Raw genomic sequence first — 24,100 nt, 5'->3', positions numbered from 1 at the left:
ACGCTCGAGCCGGCGGTCTGCCGTTCCCAGCGGAGCTCTCCAGCGTAGCTGGCAGCTCTCTCAGCAGCCCATGAGCTGCAGGGCGCGCTGACACGGCGCGGGAACCCGACACCGCGGGCGGCGCCGGACCGAGGCGGCGGCCACGGCGCCGCGCTGCCGGACCGAGTCCGAACTGAACGACCGAGCGAGCTAGAGAGCGAGCGAGCGGGCGGCTGTAGGATTGGACGAGCGAGAGGCTGAGAATATGCACGGCGGAGTAATGGTATCTCACAACTGGAGACTATCCCTGACACTTCGGCGAGTCTCTGTGAGGGGGCGTGGCGTCAGCCGAGCACGTGTATCTGGACACGTGCCCGACAATGACCCTCTGCTGGCGTCACCGCCGGCGCCGGGCAGCCGTCCCGGCAGCTCGGGGGGCGGCCGGCACACCTGTGCCCTCCCACGCGGCACGCCGGGCCGCCGGAGACGGAACCGCCGCGCTGCCTCCTCACGGCCCGTGTCTCGGAGTTGCATCAGGTGCTGGCGAGACGGCCCGGTCGTGGAGCGCCGTCAGCCTTGGCGGCGCATTAGTGGACAGCGGTGGCGTGGTGCCGCGCCGCCCCTTTTTGGGCACCGAGTGTGGTGATGACATGGCCCCGGGACGGGGATGGGTGGACGCCGGGACGATATATGGCCGTTAGGTGTATATTTCAGCCACAGACCGACATGTCAGGTGATTGTAATTTGGCACCGGCGCGCGGTCAGTCTGCCCGATGACCTTCGATGGCCCGCAGCGGTGCCGATCGGAGTGATCATCCCGCCGGAGCGGCGCCAGCGACGAGAAAAGACCGCCGCCGCGACACCGTGCCGGCACCACTCACGTGACACGGCGCGACCTGCCAGCTCACCTGGCTGCAACGGCAGCTCATCTGGCAGCTCTGTGGACCACCCGGCCGGTCTTGTGACCACTGGCGACGCCGAGGGGCAGGGCGCCAGTGGGCCAGGGCCGCGGGGCTGGATCCGCTGGACCAGGGCCGGCACCGCGCTGATTCCGTAACCACCTTCAGCGAGCAGGGTGGACCGCTGCCGCCGCCCGGTTTATAAATGGCCGCCATCCCTTGGCTGCGACAGCGCGGCCGGGCGCGCGCCATATCGGGCGAAAACCAGAGGCGGTACGCGCGGCTCAGGGTGTCGCGTTCGTAGTATTATAGATGGACGCGTGTCGCTGTCAGCATCATAAACGAATCGAGCATGCTACGCAGTACTGCGCGTCGCGCTGAGGTAGTTGAGCGAGCAGGGGATCGAGAGAGGGGCTCTTCTGTGGGTGTGATTGGTTGTGAATAGTGCCCTCCGTGTTTACCGCCGGTCAGCACGCCGGATGGGAACGTGCTTATCAAAACACCTGCCTGTGTTTCGCTGACGTAAATCCGTGGAGGTCGGGCATCATGAACAATACGCGGAGTTTGTCGTTGTTGAATCACTTAGATCGGAAGCTGGTTGCGAGATAGCCCAGACGGGGACTCGCCAATCTGGCTGCCCTCCCGATGATGCTGTTGTCTGAGCGTCGTCTGGGACCTGTTGGGGTTGGCTGCTGACTGGACCAAATCACATGCCGCTGTCCGCCCCCGCCGCTGCCTCCAGAGACCCCTCTCCCCAGTGACGATGTCCCGGGCTTGGCCATCATGTACCGGTCTCATGACGTGACGAGCTGACGCGACAGGCTGACGTCAGTGACGTGGCGATCACGGCGTCACTCAGCTATTCCGACGTCGTGCCGCTGCCGCCGCCACACCCGGCCGGCGCACCTGTGGGGCGCCGGATCGGCGTCCGCCGCCGCCTCGCGGCACGTGCTGCGACTGCCGGCCGACCTGCTCCCGCTCCGGCCGGACAGGGCGCGGGCACGACCGGCCGCCGTGCACCGAGGGCAGCCGTGCCCGCCGGAAGCTAGCCGTCGCTCCGTCGAGCGCCGCCCGGCGCGGCCGCACCCCTCTGCAATTCTGCATTGTCCGCGCGGCACAGAGGCATTTGCATGCGAATGCGACAGCGCCGCCGCCATTCAGCGCGCTCACTCGGCGAGCCGTTCGCACGTTCTCGGCAGACGCGGCGCTCCGGCGGTCACCGTCGCTGTCACCATCAATGAGCCGGCGGGGCAGTCGGCCGGCGCGCGGCACGATCGGCCGTCGGGCGCGCCGCCGCCGTGGCGGGACAGACTGGCGCCGAGCCCGGCCGACGGGCACGCTCGGCGCGGCACTGAGAGCACGAGAGGGCCCGCCAGGGGCGCCGAGAGGTACCCGAGCCGCTCTCAGAACCGATCAGCGCCGGCCACGGCCGTGGCCGGTCCCCCTCTCGGCCCCGGCGGCACCGTCCAGGGCGAGGTCAGCCGGGAGAGCGGACATTTCCTCACGGAGAGCCGGTCACACTCGTGGCGACTGCTCGCCTCGCTCCGTTTTACTGCCCAGATTTCGCGTTTTATTGACAGGCCTCATGTTTTATTGGCCAGATCTACCGATGCGTATTCGACAGAGGAGTGATGATACGGGAGACCGGCGCGTGGCGTCCTCGCGAGCGGTTTGAGCCGGGGGCAGACGGAGAGCTGGGCACGTCTGTCACATCACGAGCCGTCAGCGACCGTCACGTGGCGGCCCGTTACCGATGACCGATGACCATGTGTCGACACACCGGGTCCGCTCCCAGGCACCGACACGGACCTCACGAGCAGGCGCTCCGCTCCGGCCTCGGCCCGCTGATATGCGCCGTTTAGGGTGCAAATGCGATTCAGCGATCCAGTTGTGTCGGTCACCGGGCATGGCTGGTCGGAGCGCCGCGGGCGCCGCAGCCGGAGCCGGATCCGGACTCTGGCGACATGTCCGATCCACGCGATCCGTCCTCCAGGTCCTTGGCGACGGGGACTCGGCACTTTCGGACCACCAGGCTTCGTTGACGGCGGGGGAACGTGCGCCTTCCTGGGCAGTGAGGAACTCTGGAGCGCGAGGCTCGCCTTCCTTGGCGGCGGCCGCCAAACGGCGCCGGCACACGAACGGCGGCCGCCGGCTCCTCGGCCTCTGTCGGATTGCATGTCGGCAGCGCGCCGCTCATTGTCCAATTATCACGACATGCTGGAAATAAACGGCTTCAGGAAATACCGCTCAGATGCTCATAGCCCACATACATGCCTGGAAACTGACTCGGCCTGGCCGGCAGCCAGAAAGATAATCTGAATACGTATGCCGGGCGTTTGGCGGCATTTTTGACGTAAGTCGTGTTACCGGCTCATAACTGGGCCGGTGAACAACATAATCGCACTAATGCCGTAATCGCAACGTCGTACTGTATTTTACAAGCCCACTCGCGAGGGTAGAGACAGCTTCTTATTAACCCCGTCATCAGATAGCGCTCGTCGGATGAGGCCACGTACCGCGGCTCGCAAGCGGCGGCCGCCCGCCAGGCATTGTTTTCGGTTTGGTAGATTAAAACCATCTCTGTAATCAGACAGACGAAGGAGGCTATTTCCTCATCATGAGCAAAACTGAAGCGGGACACGCACTCGTCGAGGGTTTCATTCAAAGATAGCCGACATTGGGCTGACGAGCCGGAGCCGCCGCCCGGAGGTGAACCCGGAGGCACCGTCTCCGGTGCCGGAGCGGGCTCAGTGCCCGGCTCAGCTCGCGGTATCGAGAATGAATGGAATACGTTCTGGGTTGAGATGAATATGAACCAAAGCATCTGGCGTCATCGCTCCTCATGCAGGGCTGAATTTAAGATATTTCAGCGCCACTTCTTATGAAAACATTTTAACTTTTTGTTCCTAAATAGCCCACATAATATAAAAATAGTTTAAGAGCAATCTAGAATCGAGAGTTGTTGCTCCCTGCATGTATCGTACGGTATGCGTTTGGAGGTCGTTTTGAGACCGGCGCACCCGGCTGGTGCTGCCGTCTGCCGGCGACCCGACCTGGCCGCCCGAGGTGACACAGGGCCGGCTGTCTCCGTGGTGCCCCTCGGAGCGCCGACGGCCGCCGTCCGCGCGCTATTTCGGGCGTCGCGCGCGCGCTGGCCAGTCGCCAAGGTCGTTGGTGGCGACGAGCGACGACGACCGTCTACGGCGCCGGCGACGATGGTCCGCCGGCGCCTCGTGCCGCGTGAGCGGTGGGCGGCGCCGGCGACGCGTCCCTCGGAACGCGACACTCGTCACCGCGCCCACGTGAGCTGTTGCATTATTAGACTGTCTGCAGTGCAATCATCTGGGCGGCCCGCGTTGGGCTAGCAGCGGGCGGTGAGCGGCGGCGGGCGCTCCGCCCATCTCGGACAGTCCCATCCCGCGACCGTCAACCCTGGTCCGCCGGCAGCGCGCCAAGCGTGCCCGCCGGCGCGGAAAGGCGCCGCCGACGGAGGCGGCTTCCGCGCCAACTCGGAGCGCTCTTCCGTCAGCTCCGGACGCGGCTGGGGCCACATCGGCGGGTCCGGGGACCGTCGGGGACCGCGCTGCTGCTGTGTCAGCCGCCACCAGGAAGGGCGCCGTAAAAACTGGATTGATGACTGACGCCCGATGATGGATTTCCGCCCCTGGTCTGTGTTGCGATGCTCGGTTGGTGGTGGTGACGCCGCCTCGGCTCACCGACACCCGAGAACGGTCCGGGTGGGTGACGCGATATGACACCAGGGACGGTGGTCTGTGACACTGGAGCCAACACGACTCCGAAGCCGCCGAACAGTCAAACACCCGCCAACGCGGCAGCGAGTGTGACCAGCTGGCAACACTGACACCTGCTGTGGCCCCCAAAAGTGAGCTGCCGAGCTGACTCACCTTGCGTCGGGGTGAAATATCAGGTGCGGTGAGAGCTTCCGGGGTGAACCAGAACACTGTCCGACGCTGGAGGCGTGATCGACGCTGGCCGGAGCGGATGGGTGCGACGGACCCGCTCTTCCGCCCGGTCCGGGGTGAGCTCTGTGCCCGGGGGGGGGGGGGAGGGGGTGCATGGAGTGCAAGGTGCGGCACCACCAACCTGCGCCTTTGTCAGTGGTGTCCCACTTCGGCGCGCGCAAAAACGCGCCAACGCCTCGCCGCCTCCGAGCGCCCTCCAGAGCGTCGGCAAAAATGGCGAGGCGGCGCGACGCGACGGCGCCGCGCGACGCTCGGCGTCGGCGGGCCCGGAGGTCGGTCGACAGGTCAGTGAAAGCCGGCGCCCGGGCGGCGGGCCCTCCCCGCCCCCCGCGCTGACCAGACGCGGCCGCCTCCTCTCTCCCTCTCTCCGGCGGTATACGGTCTGGGTCAGTGTCTCCTGTCACCGAAACACGGCTTAGCCGACTCAGCACCGTGTCATGACACGCTGATGAGAGATCATATCGCCCAGTTGTGGCGCAACATTCGCTTCAGGTGATTCATTTTAAAGAATGCGCTTCTCAAGTAGTTCTCAGAAAATAAAAATCAGCCGTTGTGGTATAATAACCTCGACGTTCACAGATTCTCTGGCAGATTATGCAACAAGAAAATGTTGCCGTGCCAAGCTGAACACAAGACTCGAGAGTGATTAATGAGCTTATATCATAACCACCGAATTCAGTAAGATGAAGGTCCTTGACAAAACCTGTAATTTATACATGACAAAACAGCCATGTAACGATTTCTCACAAAATCGTCCTGTCTTATCAGACGGCCGGCACCCTGGCTGGCCCCTCGTCACTGATCGGCCCGCGCTGACGACTGCTGAGCGATGCTGAGCCGATCCGCCGTCAGCAGCCGGCTCGCTTTGTGCCGGCCGAGGCCCGTCCGACACGCCACCTCTGCCGAGCGGCGCGGCACGGAGCGCAGATCCGATCAGCAGGCCCCATTGATGAAGACCACGCGGCGCAGCACGTCGGCGCCTCCAGACACGGCGCCGCATTCCGAGACGGCCGGCCAGACCCGCCGGGAGATGCTCGGCTGCCGTAGACGTGAGATACCCGAGGGGCCCCGCCAGAGAGCCTGGGAGGCTCGCTGCGTGCAGATCTGATTCCGTTGGACGATTGATGCCTTGGATATTTGGAGGCGCACATGAAGTTTCGAGATTTTCGTCCAGGACCTGGGGGTACTGGGAAGTCCTTGGAAGTCATCTGAACTGCCGGATAACGACCTCCGGGACCTCTGCAGCACGAGTGGCTCTTACAAGGCGTACAGGGTGTCTGCGAAGTCTTTTGGGACCTCTGCTGACTGGGAGGTCTTCGACGGGCCCGCGAGGTGGCTGGGAAGTCTTCTGGGACCTCAGAGGTGCGGGAGGTCCTGTGGGGCTGGCGGTGACATCACGCGGTGATTGAAGGCCTATGATGCTGTCGATGGTGCCCGCATGACGCACATCATGCTGTCCTCGATACCCATCGCATTCCTGCAGCCAGCCGCTGGTGATGGAGTCGGGACAGCGCCAATAAAGCGGCCCGCTCTGGCCCGCTCAGGTCTCAGAGGCCGTGTCCGGGGACGCAGCGGGCGTCACTGCCGTGAGTGGCCGACCCCACGTGAAGCGGCGCCCATCGGTCCGCCGCTGACGCCGGCCGTCCCGACTGTCGGACCGCCCCCATTCTGACGTCTTCATCGAGACAGATACAATCTCCATTGTCTGGGCGGTGTCTCCGGCAGTGACGCGGCCCACACGACGTGCCACAGCCCCGCCCGTTACTCGGATATTGTGTGCTCTCTTCCCCCTGCGGGAGGGAGGGTCAGGGAAGCCCGGCACGTGCCAGACCGAAATAATGGAGTCTTGCATCAGCTGAATCGCGTGGCAGTTTGTCATTTTTGAAACAGTGCACGTTGTTAATACATTTTTAGGTTGTTATCTGTTTTGTTTTGTCCAGGCTCTGTGAAAAATGACTGAGGGCTATCCATTTCCTGCAGACTGAGAAATGGTGACTTTCGACACATTCGGTGCTGCAATGCCGGATGCTCCTGCCTCCAGAGGCCACCAACGTGCAGGTCAGCAGCCACTGGCTGCCGCTCGGATTTACGCGGAGCCGTAGGACGGTGCTGGCCGCGCTGCGCCGCTGGCCCTACACCGACACCGCCTGGAATTTCCAGCCGCCAAGAAATCCGGCGCGCTCGTGCTAAAATTGGCGCGGCGCCTTTCACGAGGTAGCTGCGCTGCCAGCTGATCTGCGATCAACGAGGTCGGAAGAGGCGGTCCCGCGAGCGTGACCGCTAAGCGGGATAAGAGACAAATTTGCTAAATAGTTTTCAGTCAAAGCTTCTGTTCTGGCCGCTGGCTCAATATCCTTTCCGGAGATTCTGCGAAAAGCGCTTCCGTGCTGCCGCTATCCTCCTTGATGATAACGTGCCGCACAAGATCTAGATAGCTGATTTGATGCAATCAATCGGCTCGCAGTGAGGTGAAAGGGATTTTTGGAACGATAGCGGCTTCAAACGATGACCGTAATTCAGTAGAGAGTCCTCGGGGCGGCCGAAGTAGGTATATCGCCAACCCTACCGCCGATAATCGGGGCTGCTGATGACAGATCACCGCAGCAGCGCCAGACTAGCCCTCACGACATGGGGTAGTGGCACAGTCTCGTGGCACAGTCTCGTGGCATCAGTGGAGACTTGCTACAGCTAAGTTGTAGCTCTAGGATATAACGGATCCATCACCAAGCCCCGCTGGCCATTCTTTATAACTAGAGATCACATGTAATACAGGACGTGTGGTGACTTCAACGGGACAGATCCGTCTGCTGGTCGGCGGTCAGTCACCACATCCCGTTCCCAGAACAAAAATCACCAATACGACAGAGAAAATTGGCGAAACCGGTGAAGCCGTAGTAACTCAACCGATTGGCGTCATCACGGGGCGCGGAGTTTTTAGAAGCGGTCGTGGGTGTTTGCGGGGTTGACCTCTTCGCTCGGGTGATCGCCCTGGGTGGCGGACGGACCAGAGTAGAGGGTGGACCAGACTGCGGTGGCGGGCGTGCCCCGGTGCCGGCGGCGCACCCCGCCCCGGCGCGCCGCCCGGCCGGCGCCGCCGCCGCCGCTGCCGCCGCACCCCGCGCTGGGCGGTCACCGGGCGGGCGCGCGCCGCCCCCGTGACGTCAGCGCCGCTCGTGCACGGTGACGTCGTCAGGTGATGGCGCGCGCCGGCCGAGCTCACCGTGCACCACGGCGGCGCCGGATGTGGGCACGCCAAAACGGGTTGGACAGGATCTTCCGGTCGGTGGTGCCGGTGTGGCGCGCTCCCAAACCGTCAGCGCGGACGGCGACCGCGGACAGCCCAGTGCGGGCAGCCCGGCAGCCCGGCAGTCCGGCCACTGAAAACGGGAGAGCCTCGACCCGCGAGACTAGTCGACGGAATGTGAACAGATCTGGCGAATGACTTCACTGAGCTTCATTCAAACTGGGGATTACAAACGGGCTTTGTTGGGCATGTTGACCGCGGGGAGGCTACCATTACGTCATGGGCTTCCAAATGCTGCTCGTGGGGCTCTCAGCAGGCCAGCGCTGCAGTTATTAATTCGTTTATACACGCTGATTGTGGCGATAGGGCAGATTAGCATTTGTTAGCCGGGTTCCCGTGCATGGCTCTCAGACCGTTTCACTGATATCAGACAGCTCAGTGGTGCGCTCTTTGCATCCTTGACATCGATCCAAGTAAAGACTGGCCATATCTTCGCTCGATTGGTGATTTTCGACGACATCCTTAATAACATTTCGATGTTTACATCGTTAAGCCTTGTTCAAGTGTTCTACGAAGCTGCTAATGGGCAATTTATTCAAATCGCCGTATACAACACGTGGCTTTCGAAGTCCGCGGCGTATACAACACCCATACCGTCTCTCTGCCAGTCATCGCTGGGAGTTGCATAAACTCGTCTTTCGAATCGGCTTTATGGTTCATTAGCCATGAGCTCGGTCAAGCCTCTCCGTTAAGTCGACTAAGAGTGATGTGTTTAAACCGCCTGGAAGGTGCCGTCGTCATACCAATGACAGCATAGGTAATAATGAGATGCTAAGCAAGCTGCTTCACCACCGTGCGGCGAGCTGGCTGATTGGGGCTGAATAATGTGTCTGGTAGTATTCATGGAACTGTGGAGGGGGAAAGAACAGCCTATCTCAATGTCCCCCGGGACTCTACCGCCGCATTGCTGAAGCTGTTAGTGGCCCCCCGAGGTCGGCTTTTCCGAGGCTGAACACTGCACAGCGCAGTTGCGACCGGTCACTGGTCGGAGGGACAGGCCAGGTGTCAGACACCGTGCCGTTTCCAGGTCGCAGAAACGAGTCTGCCGACCTCAGAGGCGACAGTGGTCATCTGTTACCGGCGACTGACAGCGGCGGCCCATCAGCCGCCGCCCCGAACCTACTCCTTCCAAGAAGTGTTGCGCATGGTCAAGCAGCGCGGTGTCGGTTACACGCCACCTGACAGGCTGGTCTGCCAGGTGCGCTGCTCCACCCGACGCCGCAGCGCCGCCCTGAGACGACTGCGACACCCGCGCCGCCTCGTGCGGCCCGACGGCGCGCACCTCCTCCCAGCGTCGCGGAACACCTTCCGACACCGCTGACACTGTCCGGTACCGCCCGACACCGCCTCGACACCGCGCCCATCGTTTGACACCTCCGCCCAGGACGACCAAAAACAGCGCGCCCAACTGCAGCCCGGCACCGGGCACTGCCCCAGACTGGCCTCAGCCGCCCTTCTGCGGGGATGTTGCGCAGACGCTTCGTCAATCAGGCCAAAAAGGCGAGGGTAGCGTTGTTTCACCCAGATACGCCGCCAGCTCCTGCAGTATCACATCAACGTCCGCATTTGAAATAAGTGAATGGGCGTAAATTCTTGCAGTGAAATGCAGCCTCTAGACCGTGCACGCTGGCGGGAAGTCCCCGGCTACGACGTTCGTCGCGCTGCACAGCTGCCGATTCCCGGAGGGGGTTTACTTTCTGTTCTGTCACCTGTCCTCATGTCTGCACTGCGCGCTATCTTTGCCACCCGTGGACCAAACTGCAGGCGTTCACCCGACAGCCCTCGGCGCTGAGCGATAGCTCCTAACGCCCGTTCCGGCGGCGCCGCCCCCGTACTGATGCGTGACCACTGGAGAGGTAGCGCCGCGTCCGCCGCGAACATCGTACGCCACCGCCCATAGTGTCAACCCGTCTAGTCGCAACAGACGAGTCATTTAACACCGTCCGCGCTGCTGCCGTCAGCAGAGGCCCGACAGTAGTCCTGACTGGCCTCTCGGGGTGACGGAAGCGCATCGGTGGTGGCACCCAGCAGTTGTCGGTCATCGGATAGCAGTGACACTGTGACTTGCCGCGCCCACTCGAGTCGTGGGCTGTTGAGCTGCGCCGGCACGCAGGCTTTGGAGGGTGTCCAAGGCCCCACGCGCTGCATTTAACGCTCTCATGGCGGTCGGAGGTTGCACTTCTTTTTGCATCTGGACACGGACCCGACGCAGCTACGAGAGTGGTCAGCGTCCTCCATTCTAGAGACTGCATCTCTTGCACCCGAAGTCCCGCCGCGCTATGAAGGTGGCAGCCAGTCTACAGCTCTGTGGCTCTGTCCACATGCCGACCAACCGTTACGCCGACCAGTGATCATTGCAGCGTGGTTTATCAATGCAACAGACGCCGCAGCGGGCGGACCAGCGGGGTCGTATTTTCGAGGGAAGACCGCGCGGAGATACCGGCCACATTTGAAACGTTATCCCGACTATCGGCGGCCGGGCCGGCGCGACTGTTTATACTGGGCCCGTCGGCACTGTGCGGCGCTTCTCGAGCGTCCTGTTTGCTCGTTCTCTGTTCTCTGTTTGCTGTTGCTGCAAGCACCTAATCAAAGACGGCAGCGGGGTCGCGGCGCCGCGGCGCGCGCGCTTATTTTCATTGTAGGGCAATATGGGTGAGCGGCGGCCCATCAGCGCCGGCCGTCGGCGCCGGCGTCGGCTGGGGGTTTCCGTTTCGCGCTATTAGCCGTGCCGGGGGCGCTCGGAGCGTTGCCGTTCCCGAGAACGGCGCCGCAGGCCGGAACGGCGTGGTGGCCGCACGGCCGCTGTTGCCAAGAGGGTGGCTCTGAGCTGGCAGCGGCCGCACCGCGTCGCGCATACCTCGCGCTCCTGGCGACTCGTGCCAGTAGCGACCGCCGCGGCAGGAGCCGCATGGCTCGCGGCAGCACGAGCGGCATGAACCGGCACGCGACTAGGGCTTCGGACGCCGCCACTGCAACATTGCAACGATCCCTCTGCACTGCCTTAGCTAGGCCCGCCTCCGCCCCAGTCTCCCCGTCTCTCCGTTCTACCCCTCTCCTTCGCCAACCGCTCGCAGCTCTGTGCGTCGCAGCTCAGCTCACTGTAACCGGACACTGTCATTGGTGTGGGTACGGACGCGTCGTGCCCAGATGACCAGAAAGAATACCAAACAAACGTCCGCGCGCCGGTTCCCCGAACTGGCACCGTCTGCAGCCAGCATGACGGCAGACCGGCCCCGCGGCGCCCCGTTACGGCCGTGACGGCTTGGCGTCACGTGACTGGCCGCCCGTCACGGCCCGAAGAAGACGGACAGGGAGGCTGCGACAGCCCTGCCGAGGAGGCGCCGTCCTTCAGAGGATGGGGAAGAGCAGAGGAAACAGCGCCGAAGGACAGAGCGACAGAGAGGTGGAGTCGCACAATGTGGGAGTTCGCTATGGAGTGATTACCGATTACAAACAGCAGCATCTGAGCTGTGCCTGGCAGCGGAGGCGGTCGGGCCAGCCCCTCCGTACGGCCGATAAATGAGCTCTGAAAGGCGCCGATTCGGGCCTGCTGAGAGACAAATGAGCGGCTCGCTCGGCAGACACTAAATCGAGCCGGGCCGTCGAACACCGCGGGCCGATCGAAGCAAATCGGCGGGCTGACTTGGCGGCGTTGGGTAAATCGTATGAAAATGTCAAACGCTAATCAGCAGCTCGGCACTCACCCTGAAAGGCGCGACAAGTAGACATACTAGTTTTGCAGGAAAAGAGCAAAAGACCGCAAAAATGCTGTCCGATAGCCTGGGTTACGGTAACTGGAAATGAATGACTTCAAACAGTTGGAAAGCAGATATTCTTTTGCCTGATGGACGGTGGTTGACTCAGGGGTCATAACCTACGCCCGGGGAAAAACGCACAGTGACACGCGAGTTGGCGCCACGACTGGGCCCGAGGCGGACCCCCGACACTAGCCCGTGTAAAAACGGTCACGCACAGTGGGGTCGGGCGCCGGGCAGCGTCAGCACGGCGCCGCCACGGACGGACGCTGCTGACGAGCTGCACGGATTGCATAAACGGGCGACAGGCCGGCCGGTCGGACGGCGCTAACGGCGCCCCGCGTCGCCGCTGTTTGGTCTGCGGAGAGGAGGATCTAACGGACCTGCCGTCACTCGTGACCCGGCCGAGACCCTGCAATGGCGATGGTCCCTAATCAGGCCGTCTGCACAGAGACACAACAAGCTACTTCCCTGGTCCAGAGTCCATTCGTGTGGACCCTCCGCCGGTGAAAATACGTCATCAGTTCACCTGGAGGGTCGCTCTGTTCTGCCTCCAGAGCCGAGTCACGAGATGACTCACAGTAATCGCAGCATGAGACGACTGGCTGGTGTGAGCACCTCTCAGCCGGCTTTTAACTGGCCGGCGAGCGGTGCATTTGTGCTCTCATTGCCGAGATGACTGAGCTGTTTGAGCCGCTTGGCTGCGAACTCCGGCGACGGCGACAGTCGGGGAGAGACGAAGCCGGCGCGACACTGAGTGAATGGATTTGTATGGGTCCCTTTGACCGCCGCGCTGGTGAGTGCAAAGGTGCCACATCGATGCCATCGTCGGGCCAGAAAGCGGCGCGGCGGCAACTGGTGCTGTGATAAGTCGCACAGCAGTCTTCATAGGTGAGCAGCCGTCCTAGATGGTAGTACCCGAAGGGTACGCTCAGAGGTCACCAAACTAGAGTTCGGTGTAAGTGGCCACTGAAATAGTCTCGGTGTGGGTCGGATATTGGACACAAGACATTCGACGCTGGACCCTAGACAACGGACACGGGTGGCTCTCCCAAGGCTCAGTATCGCATCCGCTGACTCAGCTTCCACCCAACTTAGGTATCATCTCAGTCGAGCTCAGCTCAGCTCGGGTCGGCTCCGCTGGCTCGATTCAGTCCAATGGGCTCGGCTGACCGGCCTGACGCCGGTTCGGTAGCTTTCCACGTCAGCTATGGTGGCCGTTGTACGGTGACCGAGCTCACGGTGGCCGATCTCGGTGACCTGGTGACCTGTCCGGTGACCTGGTGACCTCGAGTCACCTCCTGAGTCACTGACCTACTACATTGACGGCGAAGTCAGTGACCGTCTGGGCCTCCTAGCTTTGGCAGCAACAAGTCTGTCGTCAGACCACGACCTCCGCTGTGCCTTCATTACACTTTCTCCTATTCTCCTTTTGCCAACTCCTACTATCTCTTCCACATTATCTCTTCTTCTTAGTATGTCATCTCCGAACAGTATCACGGACCAGCTCCACGCCGCCGCAACGGAGTTTTAGCGACATGAAACTCATTGTCTTTCAACTCATTGCATTCTCACAATGTGAGGCAATTTTCCTCAACTGCATCTGACGGCCTTCCGTCAGCCGCGCCTCCAACGCCGCTGGAATGAGGCACAGTATGCTCTTTCGTTAGAAAGCGTCCGGCCGTGCGTACACGGAATCCATTGCCGGTGTTCGGAGGCGTTCTGCGGTGGCGGGCCGCCGCCCCGGCCGCTGGCTAGCCGCGGTCGGTTGGCCCCCGATACGGCACCATAAACACGGTACTGACCGGCGCGGCGGCGCTCTGCACGGTCCGGTGTAGGGTGACCGACCCGCCCCTGCCGTACCAGCCGTGCTCGCCGGCCGTGCCAGCCGTACCCGCGGCGGGGCGGCGTGAGTGATGCAGAATGCAACCCGTCACCGCGCGGCAACCGACCCACCCTCGGACACAGTAGCCGGCGTTCCTGTGATTACCGGCCGTGAGCTTTGCTCAGAAACGGGCGAAAGTAGTGGGCAGAGCAGCCGCGGGGAGTCGACATCATCAGAAGCTGAAGCCGGGCGAGGCTGTGAACCCGGCGGAGACTCACCGAGCGCAGCTCCGAGGGCTGACGCCACTCTCTCAGCCGCCCGGCCGTCGGGCCGAGCCGCGCCGTCGCCTGCCACGCTCGGCTGCCGCGCTGATGGAGGCTCCGAGGGCCCCGGGTCGGTGTCGGGGCCGGCCGGAGAGGAGCGCCGCGCCGCTGCCGACGGATGCCGATAGCGGCCCGTCAGGGGGCGCCGCGCTGGGGCGATGACCGGGGCGGAGGGGCCACCAAACTACTACGTACCCACTACTCGGTCGGCAGAGGGTAGGGCAGCCGGTGAGCTCATTGGTGTCGATGAGCTCAGCAGTTGGACAGCTCGCTGAACTCAACACGGCGGCCAGACACGTAACGCTCACGTGCCTTATCCTCGAACTTAGTTACTCCGCTCGAAATGTTGCGGTTTTGGTTCGCTTGCTGAACTCGGTGAATAACACGATTGCCTGCCGAATCCAGTGCGAGGCGCACTAAGCGCGGGGCGCCCCCTTTCCGTCCGTCCCGGCCGGCCGGGTGGTAAAGATCGGACCCCGATCTGTGCGGTGCGGAGCACGACGGCCACACCTGAGTACCATCCGCGACCCGTGTCCGGTCCGATTTAATGCATGCTCCCGTGTCGGACGCGTGTTCGGCACACGGGATCGATTAGAGAGCAGGCCGACCGGCGAGCCGCGCTGCAGATGGCCCGGAAGGTTGCGTCAGAAGCCTCACGACTGTCTGTGTCTACTCCTGTGTGGCGGGCTCGGTCCGGTCCGCACAGAATGCCGATATCGGCCCGCACCTGCGGTCGTCTCACGAGCGCAGGGGAGCCGCGGGCGCCGCCGTGCGGCCGCCGCCGTCATAGATCGCCGGCGGACCCCACACAGCAGCGGCCCCAGTGCAGACATTAACCATATCAGTAGCAGACGGTGGCCGGCGGCTACGGGTGCCCACTAACCCGTTCGCCTTCGTCGGTCGATTGGTGGCCTCCTCACGGCGCAGATCCAATCGCCGCGCCGCAACAGCGCCTAATAAGCCCCCGCCCGCGCATGCGAGCAGACGGGCAGGGGCCTCCCCGCTTAGGGGCCGGGCTTTGTGTTCAGAGCAGTGTCTCTTTTTATCGCATTGCAAGGAGACGTTTCAGTGTTGAACTTCAACTAAGATGGAATGCTTCTGTCTCAGGCAACGCTGGCGCGGAGTTAACACTTACACGCAACGCTGGTAGTCTTTTCAGATTATAAACAACCGAGTGAGTAATGAGGTGCGGAGAGTTAAAACACAATGTAATTGCCCTAACTGGCTGGGACACGCAGAGTCGGCAGACTGTGACGATGATGGATCAGACCACAGCGCGGCGCCGGACGGACAACAAACAGCTCCAGTCCGGTTTTTGCCGCTGCAGCACCCACTCCAACATCTGCACTATCCGGTTACAAGGGGCGTCGTCGTGAGGTCTCAATCGCCACCACCCGGCGAGACCCGATCTGTTCCACCCGCCGGCCGTCAGTGCCGGCTGTGCTGACTGCCGATTTCCCAGCGCGCCCGGCGTGTCTGGGTGGTCGCACGCCGTTACCAGCTGGTAATCAAACGGTACCACCTGCAGCCATTGTCGCTCTCTGTGTGCGCGCCGATCCGTTCCGCGCCGCTGGGCCGCCGACCGCCGACGGGCTGCGGTGGGGACCGCCGGGCCCGGCTGGGTGCGAGTCTGATCCCCCCAGCGGGGGGCCGCTACCGGGGGTCGCGACAGGGGACGGACGGCCGGGAGGTCCAGGGGCGAGGTGTGAGCAGCCGGCGCGGCGCCGGGGATGGACGCCGGAAGGTCCCAGCGTAGACAGCCGGCCCGGCGCCCAGTCCCTTCTCCTTCCCCTCCCCGTGTCCGACCCCAGATTGTGGGAGGTCCAGCCGGTCGGCCAGCGCCGCGCCGCGCTAAACGCTGAAGTCACCGGAGCCCGTTACTCGCACATGAGAGAAAACTGAGAAAGCGCGTGGATGGGCCCGAGCGACTGCCGAGTCGGCTCGGGTGTCGGTTCTGTGAGCTCGTGAGAGGAATGTGATGGACAGAGGAGCTGCCTGCCACCATGCCCTCTGCGAAGTCCCGGCCCGAGACGAGTGGCGCCGCGCAGCCCCAGAGCTGTGCCATGTGACTGTCTGCGCGCAGTCGGTGTATTGTTAATAACGGAGCACCCGGCTCGCTAATTCTACAGCCCACATAGCGTGATGGCTCTTCGTTATTATAAGCATAAATCAAGACAAGGCCAGGCGGCAGTCGGTAAGCGGCATGCTTACCATGCCAGAAATTCGCCGCCGTCGGCTGGACACCGATGTCGCGCTCTTGTAATGCGTTGATCAAATATGCAAGAGGCTGCGGTATTTGTGGAATGCAGCGCTTTAGTTTGAAGCGGCTGAGAGCGAGCGAGTTGCATATGGCATTGACATTAGTCTGGAGCTGATAGGCAGGGCGGTATTAATCATGCATGCAAGGCCCATCAGCGCTGGGAGCCGGCCGTTTTGTGAGCGTCATCGTCGCCTGCCCGGCCTGCCGGCGGGTCGGCCCGGCTCGGCTGCTGATGGGTGACCACCGGCGCCTCTCCGCAACAGGCACTCCACAGGAGGCCACTTGAGCGGCACACTCAGCCCGGCGTAAACCTCTATTACCCGGCTAACCCGCAACAGTCGGCCGCCGCCGCTGCTGCACCTCATTGTCTGCACCTGGGCGGCAACAGCCGCCGCACCCAATGGCCCTGAGAAACTCGCTCCGCTTCGTCCGCTCCCGCCGTTCCGTTCGGTCCGCCCCGTTCCGTCCGCACAGTCCATTCCAACTTTCAGTTATTTCATCCGCTCAATCCGTTCCGTATGCTCCGTTCGCGCTCCATCGTCTTGCTGAGAGCGTAGAGTACCACTCAGTAGGTAAACCACACTCAAGTGGACCCCCTCACACCGCGCCAGTTCCCGCCCAGCCGTACCACGTGGCGTGGCGCGCACGTGGCCGCCGTGCTCGGCCGTACTCGACCACGCCGCGATTTGACGCGCGCGCGCGCGCGCGAGTGCAGTAGTGTAAAACTCTCCACTCCCGAGTCAATACTGATTGCTTTATCGTACGGACGCGTGTGTTGACTGTGGGGCCGCGGGTGGTCGGCAGCGGAGGAGGCGGAGACGTATCTGTCTGCGGAGACGCCACCGGCGGCGGACGGTCGACGGACGCACGCGGCAGGTGGCACGAGGTGGCAAGGTGCGGAGCATGTAGGAGAGGCCGCAGGGAGCACATGGATAGGTCAGAAGGCAGTGACAGGTCAAAGGAACGATGTGGTTAGAGAGCACAGCGACCGAGCTGGCGCAGTCGTGGATCAGAAGACAGCGCGCTGAATGCTCGGCGACAGGTCAGAAATGACACGCCATAGATGACGGACGGTTTCTCCGATCGTCTGGCTGCCGTCGTCCCGCTACGGCCACCGGACACACTGCAATCATTGAGTGATGGATGGACGGTGCGCGTCACCGGCCTTCTGATGACGCCCGCGAGACTGCGGCGCCGGCCCCGGCTCGCTGATGGCGCATTGAGGGAGTTGGGACGGTTCGGGAGCTGAACTGAGCGTTCGGAGAATGCTGTGTAGTCGATATAGTTTTTTGACAAAAGGGACAGTCGCTCCGAAATGGCAGCTTTCCGCCCTCATGCGGGTCATTTTAGGCAGATATCGATTTGTTGTATGGTGCGCATGAGGGACTCGTCGATACGCTAGGTTCATGATATCTTTATAAAAAGCGGGAAACGCCGCAAACGTGTTCGATATGAGGACGGAGGGTGATCAATAAAATTGAATTTAGGGGTTTAAAAGCATGAATAAAAGATAGGCTTTGTAATTTGTATGGTGATTGACATTAAACTTAGCCATATGTTTGCTGTAATAAGATTAACTACTCCGTGTAAAACATGTAATTTAGATGTTTATTAGACTGATATGAAATATTAACTCATTAGCACAATCTAATGCTTTTACTTTATACGTGTCAAATAATTCATGATTTAGTGCCAAATCGTGGCCAAATAAGTAAAATGTGCAACCAGTGAAAACAACCCTTCGTGGAATTATGACAACGGACAAGTTAACTCTTTTATGACATCAACAACGCGACCGCAATAAAACTGTGAAATCCTCTCAAGTATTCAGCTCCATGTGTCGAATATTGATGGATTCTCTCATTGAGTGGTATGTCGCTGGGGCAGAGGCAGTTGCAGAGACACGACGCGCCCACGCACAATCGACGGATCTGCTGCTGCGGGTTACTGACGGTCCCATGAAGCAAGGAACTGATTCAACCACACTGACGTCCAGGAACTGACATTCCGTCATGTATTTTTTTTCTGAGAATCTGCCGGAACGAATTTTATCTAGTCATGATGAGACTGAATTCTTTGTCTATGTGTCACATTGAATTTGTCATGACATATTTGTTATTCAGTTTGCGTTACGGAAATGCCAAATAGGTATGTTTTCATCTAGATGTATCTACAGGCTGTGTCCGCAGTGGTAAGAACACGAAAGCCTTTGCATGTTTCCATGCATGCATTATCAAGTCAAATTTGTTGACGAAACAAATATCATTTTCATGTTATTCCCAGCTCCAATTCCTTTTTGGGAGAAAATGATAAGCGTTACCGGCAGTCGCGATGGACATTCCGTAAGACCTGCCTATATCCTAAGCCTATATGGAAATCCCTCTCAACATTCAACAGGAAATCCCGGATCATACCATCCGGAAGCGGATCATAAGACACACGCACCGAAACCGCTATCTTCTCGAGACCACCCACCAAATTTACTGTGCGCTGTATAATCGGCTCGCAGCCCCGGGCCGGCAAACCCGGCACCGGACCGGCCGCGACGCGCGCTGCTTCCCCTGACCTCACCCGTCCGCCCCGGGAACTACACCCCATTCCGAGCCATCTGACCACCATCTCTGTCCCCTTTTCATCAGTGGTGGTTGGACACAGCCTCTCGCTCGCCGAACACCCCTCCCGTGCCGTCGTGACGGCGGGAGGAGCTGCGATCACGCATGAAATATTCATAGGCTGGTAGTGTGAGCGGTAGCGACGACAGGTCGGCAACACAGCCGCCCGGCCCGTTGCCGTTTTGTTCGGACCGTGTTGCGACGGCGATTCTCAGCGAGAGCGCGCTGTCTCACTGTGTCTGACCGTGTCTCGTGGTGTTTCACTGTGCCTCGGCTTTGTCTCACGGTGCTCGATGTGTCTCAGTGTTCGACTGCCCGCTGCCGGCCGTGGGTTCCGACCGGCTGAGGCGCTGCTGCTCTTGCTGCCCTAAGCACTTCATTGCGACCGTAATCAGCTCGACGGAACGGCCGTACCCCGCTACGGCGAGATAACCAACCCTAACCCCAACATTGCTGATAGAAGTGTCGTGCTGACCGTGGCGGCATGGATGTCCAATGCAAACGCTGCACCGATTTCTGGTCGCTCATGTGGTGGGAAACAAAATCCTGGACAGGATCGCATCGATTTCAGTGATCAAAACGAACGGTGGTAAGGGTTACAACGCTGACCTCCAAGCGAACAGTTGCACAGGCATCGGGCCTCCGTGTGGCGTATGAAGGTGGTCGGGGGCAGGACAGAAATATTTCATATATGCCACCCAATTTCTGATGTTAGCTGAATGATGGGAACAGCAGAAAATTTCAGGAGCTGTATTGTCTTTTAATAAATACGCCTTTCTTTGCATGTCAGTAACTTGCCTGGGTGGCAAGATGGGAAATGTTTCTTGACAGTAAATAATAATTTGTTTAAGGATCGCCCGTATTTTCTGCTGTATATCAAACACGGTTCCGGTTGGGGGACGTATCTCAATAAGACGGACCGTGTGCACGGCCGCGCTGAGCCGCTCCCCAGCCCCGAAGGTCTCTGCACGCGTCTCTCGGCAGTCTGGGCGCAGCGCAGCGTCGACAAAAGATACATGAATGAAAGAGCCCAATGAATGGTCGCCGCAGACTCAGCAAAAGTTAGTGGTCAATAAAACCGGCCTGATGTGGCGACTGACAGTCCGAATGCATCGCGTGGTTTGTCCAACGGCCGGTTATAGCAAGCTCGAAAACGGTACGGTGCCTCTTCCGGCCAGCTTCAAAAGGAAAATAATAAATGAATGGAAGGGATTGGCTCGGCCTGATTGCTGGACTGCCTGTTGTAAGAGGCCAAGTGCAGCAAATGAGGTTCAATGTCAGCCGTACGGAGCACGAGAGTGGCTATTTTTGGGTACGTTTGGCAGGTTAGAGCGAAGTCGTTGTGTGACTCATTGATCTTGTCTAAATTGGCAGCTCGAGACACGTGTGGGAGAACGGGATTTGAAGCCAACAGGACCTGGACCCGGGCTGGTCTAGCCAGCCCACCCACATAACAGTGGCGGTCCATCTGTCAGGTCCGAAAAGCGAGCTCCCGGTTTGAAGCTGTCACTGCCCTGACGCAGAGACCCGACTCGGGGTGGGAGGCCACAGCTGCAGGGCGGGACCATCTCGCCGGCAGCCCGCTCGGAGGTCAGCCCCGATCGTGGTGTCACCCGACGAGCGACGAGCGACGCTGTGTTTACAGGGTGTCAGAAGGCCAACGTGATGTCAGTGGCGCGACCATTCGCTGGTGCAACCGCCACTGGCTGTCCGAACCGGCCCGGCCCGGCTCGGCCCCCCCGGAGACAGCCCCGGGATGTTCCCGAGTGCTGGTGATGGACACGGGTGTAAGGGGTACTAAGGGCCGTCGGACTCACCTGATGACTTGCGGTGTCGGCGGCGGCCCGGTCGGCTGTAGTCGTCTCCTTTGATGGGCGGTTTGGGTCGGCGGCGTGGCTTGGCCTCGCTGACCGCCACGCAGGCGGCCACGGCCAGCAGAAACAGCAGCGGCAGGCGCATCTCGGCTGTGTCCGGCGGCGGACCGTGTCCCTCTCTGCGTCTCACTGAGGCTCGCCGAGTGATGTGGCAGCACCGGGTCGGCGCGGGGGCATTCCACGTCGACCGCTCCGCACCAGCCACTGCACGCGACGGGCGTCACTTGGGCACTGGCCAGCGCCGCGGCCCGCCGCCGTATGTACCCGGCCGGGCAGTACAGCCTCGGACGCCGCCGCGCGCCTGCGTCCGGGGGACGCGCCGCCCGCCCAACGAGAGGCACACCGGCGCGCCGCCGCGCCGGCCGGCCGGCCCTCGCCCTCCCCAGGGCCTGTTTGTCAACCATTTGCTTGCACCGGCTGCATCCGATCTGCTGTTTTATGAAGGTTTACAGGCCGGCTCCTGTTTTATCTGCCGGGCGCTCCCATTGATTGTGATGTCTTTCACCATCCGCTAACAAGAATGGCCGCTCGCTGGCGGCTGGTCGGTGTGTGGTCAGTGGGCACCTGATGGTGTGCCGGTCAGCCCACCGTCAGCGGGGCAGGTCAGGGGTGGCCGGCGCGTGCGGCCGTCCCCGTCCGGCGCCCGGCGCCACTGTCAGAGACAGTACCCGACCTGCTCGTCCTCCGCACACCAATGTGATTTTACTTGCAATAGGCTTTGCAGTCAATGTATGGCACATTTGCATATCTATAGAGGTAATAATTTTGTTCTTTATATGGAGCGTTGTGTTGGAGGCTGGGCATAAAACGCATGCGCAGAGAGCAGTCTACCGCCAAACGGCGGAATCGCTCGGAACGCGTCCATCGTGGCCGGCGGCCGGTGCGGCGCCCGTCCGTTTATTGGCGGCGGTCGGTACGTTTATTGGCTCATTGGCCGTCTGCGGCCGACGCTAATTGTCGGAGCAGTAGCGCTGACGACCGCGGCGGCACCGCCGCCCAAAGTGTAATGAGAACACGCCCGCGATCGTATGGGCGCTGCTTCCAGATGATATATGAAATGAGTCTGGCTGGCGTCATATACACCAGAATATATGTTTGTTAGGTGCTCAGTTTCAAACTATTTCACGTCTGGTTTTCCAATTATGCACAATTTTAGTGACACTGCGCTATTTCCTGACAGCATGCACGTCGGTTGCACACCAAACGGCTCTTTTTTCTTGGTAGATTATTCAGACCCAAAGCCCGTGGTGGGGTTTAAATAAGAGTTAAATAAAACAACTAAGGGAAGCAATAATTGCCAACAATTTGCCCTTCCGGGCGTTTTACAGGTATAACCAGTAGAACTTTATTTATTTGCAGCGAAAATTCATTAAAATGCGTTTAGTTGTTTCTATTTTTTCTATGTTCCATCGTTAATTTGAATACATGGACTGGCAAAGTCATACTCGCGGCCTAGCAGAGCTTGCTGCATAAAGGCCGTCTCTACTAAAGGTTTTGTATACCTACTGCGCGATTCGGAGGTTCTGGTTTGTTTGGATATTTTAAAAGCCCAAGAACCGATATCCCTAAATGAACACTTTTAATGAACGCTTGAGATAAACATGTTCATAAAATGACAATTTTGTGTCAATAATATAATAAAATTAAATAAACGATACTGAAAGAAACTTTGTGAAAGCACAATTCATGCAGTTTTAACAATACGCGCTAATGTATTTTAGGTTTATCCTACTTTTCCAGTTGCACTAGTTCGGCACACTTTTATCGCATCCCCTCACTACATAGTCCCCGCTGACGCGACACCCCTGTCACGAAATCTGTCGCTGGACTCGCCCGTGCGACCTTGCCAAGGTCATCCCCAGACCGGGAGACGACCGGTGACCGGTCGAGACTCAGCTGACTGAGACGGCACGGGCGGCCGCTCAGTCTGGCAGCGCGTATCTGGGATGTGTGTGGGGTGTGTATCGAGTGTGGTGCGAGGTTGGTGGTGCGAACGAAAGCTGGGCGGTTATCGACGCGAGATGACCGGCTTGTGTATGACATTTGGACAACTGGAGGCTTCTTACATGACACTTCGTTCGGCAGGACGAAGTTCGGTGCGAAATCCTGAGAGCAGCGAACCACGAGCACGTTTAGTTACTGTACTGGCCGAAGTTGAAGTGTCAGCAAGGGTGGACGAACGACTGCGATGACTGACGACAGCGTCACGAAATCTGCTTTGGTGAGTACCGAAACGAACATTCATTTTATTCGTTTGGTTTCGAATTTTTCGGCGATTTTCATCTAAGCCTACTTGTTGTTTATGTTGCTGTTGCTGCTTGTTGCTTTTAGGAAAATGTGCGTGTCCTTTTTATGTTGATTTTTTTCAGATTTTCGTCCTGGCCCTGGGTGAGGGGTGTTTCAAAGTGATTGGGGTGAGGGGTGAAAAAGTGAGATCAAAGTTTATATGTTCCAATCACCTTGTCTGTAGATTTTACGTCCATATCTGACCCAAATGAATCAAACTTGCACCAAAAATAAAGTTCAATTAACCTGTGGTGAGAACGGCTTTTGTATGACAATGCCGTAAAATAATTGCTAGTTTTATCACAATTTTGACGACAACGAATTTCTTCTTTCTTCATTGCGTTCTTGGAATGTGGCTAGTGGTCACGAACAAAGCATTGATGCTCCGATAGGCGATAATGGAAACTTGCGCTCATGATTTTTCCGTTTTTTTATTTATTTTTCTGGTTCCCTAAAAAGGTATAAATTATTGTTTAGTTCACTGCGCATTTGCTTAATGGAGTTGGTTAAGGCAATTCTAATTCTGCACTGGTAGTCCAAGCGGGGGCCTCAGCTCTGCCGCATGGCAGACGGTTGGGTCTTCCCTCCTATCTTGTCAGTGGCGGCGGGGGTGCAGCCCGTGGGAAGACTCGGCCCGATCGGCCTCGCGTGCCGCCGACACCGTCCCCGCTCCGTGTGGGAGCACTCGCTGATGCAGACCGATGGGTCACGTGTCATCCTCTAGGAATTCGACGCCCCGAGATGTGGCTGCCGTCATGAGGCGCCGTCGTATCACTGATCAGTGCCTCACGGGGCCGGCAGGGGAGCGACCGGAAAGGTGGGGAGACACCTGCTTTGTCGTTGGCATACTATAATAGCTGTGACCAGTGGGCGTTTACTGATGGTCTTACTGGCACTACGCAGGAATGGCGGAAAGATAATTTCGATGGAAATCATATCGTGTTATATTGTTCCATAGTGAGTTTTCGTCATTTGATTAACCCTCGCCCGCACATGCCAT

The 24,100-nt window shown here is 59.8% G+C and overlaps 1 protein-coding gene across 2 annotated transcripts in view; it reads right to left on the bottom strand.

Annotated features, from left to right (window-relative positions):
* LOC122372135 (dorsal-ventral patterning protein Sog-like) overlaps nucleotides 1-21,143 on the bottom strand; it is a 57,279-nt gene extending 36,136 nt beyond the window's left edge. Inside the window, exon 1 of one of the 2 annotated variants that reach the window (XR_006254828.1) lies at nucleotides 20,758-21,077. Coding sequence is in view for 1 of the 2 variants with exons in the window: in XM_043349017.1 (XP_043204952.1) it covers nucleotides 20,758-20,899 (142 nt within the window). In the remaining variant the exon portion in view is untranslated. Of the gene's footprint in view, nucleotides 1-20,757 lie in introns of both variants that reach the window. The other variant, XM_043349017.1, reaches the window with a different exon arrangement.
* Between the last annotated feature and the right edge of the window lie 2,957 nt (nucleotides 21,144-24,100).

The sequence above is a fragment of the Amphibalanus amphitrite genome, unplaced genomic scaffold, assembly GCF_019059575.1.
Source record: "Amphibalanus amphitrite isolate SeventyFive unplaced genomic scaffold, NRLGWU_Aamphi_draft 001321F_arrow, whole genome shotgun sequence".
Lineage (NCBI taxonomy): Eukaryota > Metazoa > Arthropoda > Thecostraca > Balanomorpha > Balanidae > Amphibalanus > Amphibalanus amphitrite.
This window is presented reverse-complemented; position numbering and strand designations above follow the sequence as displayed.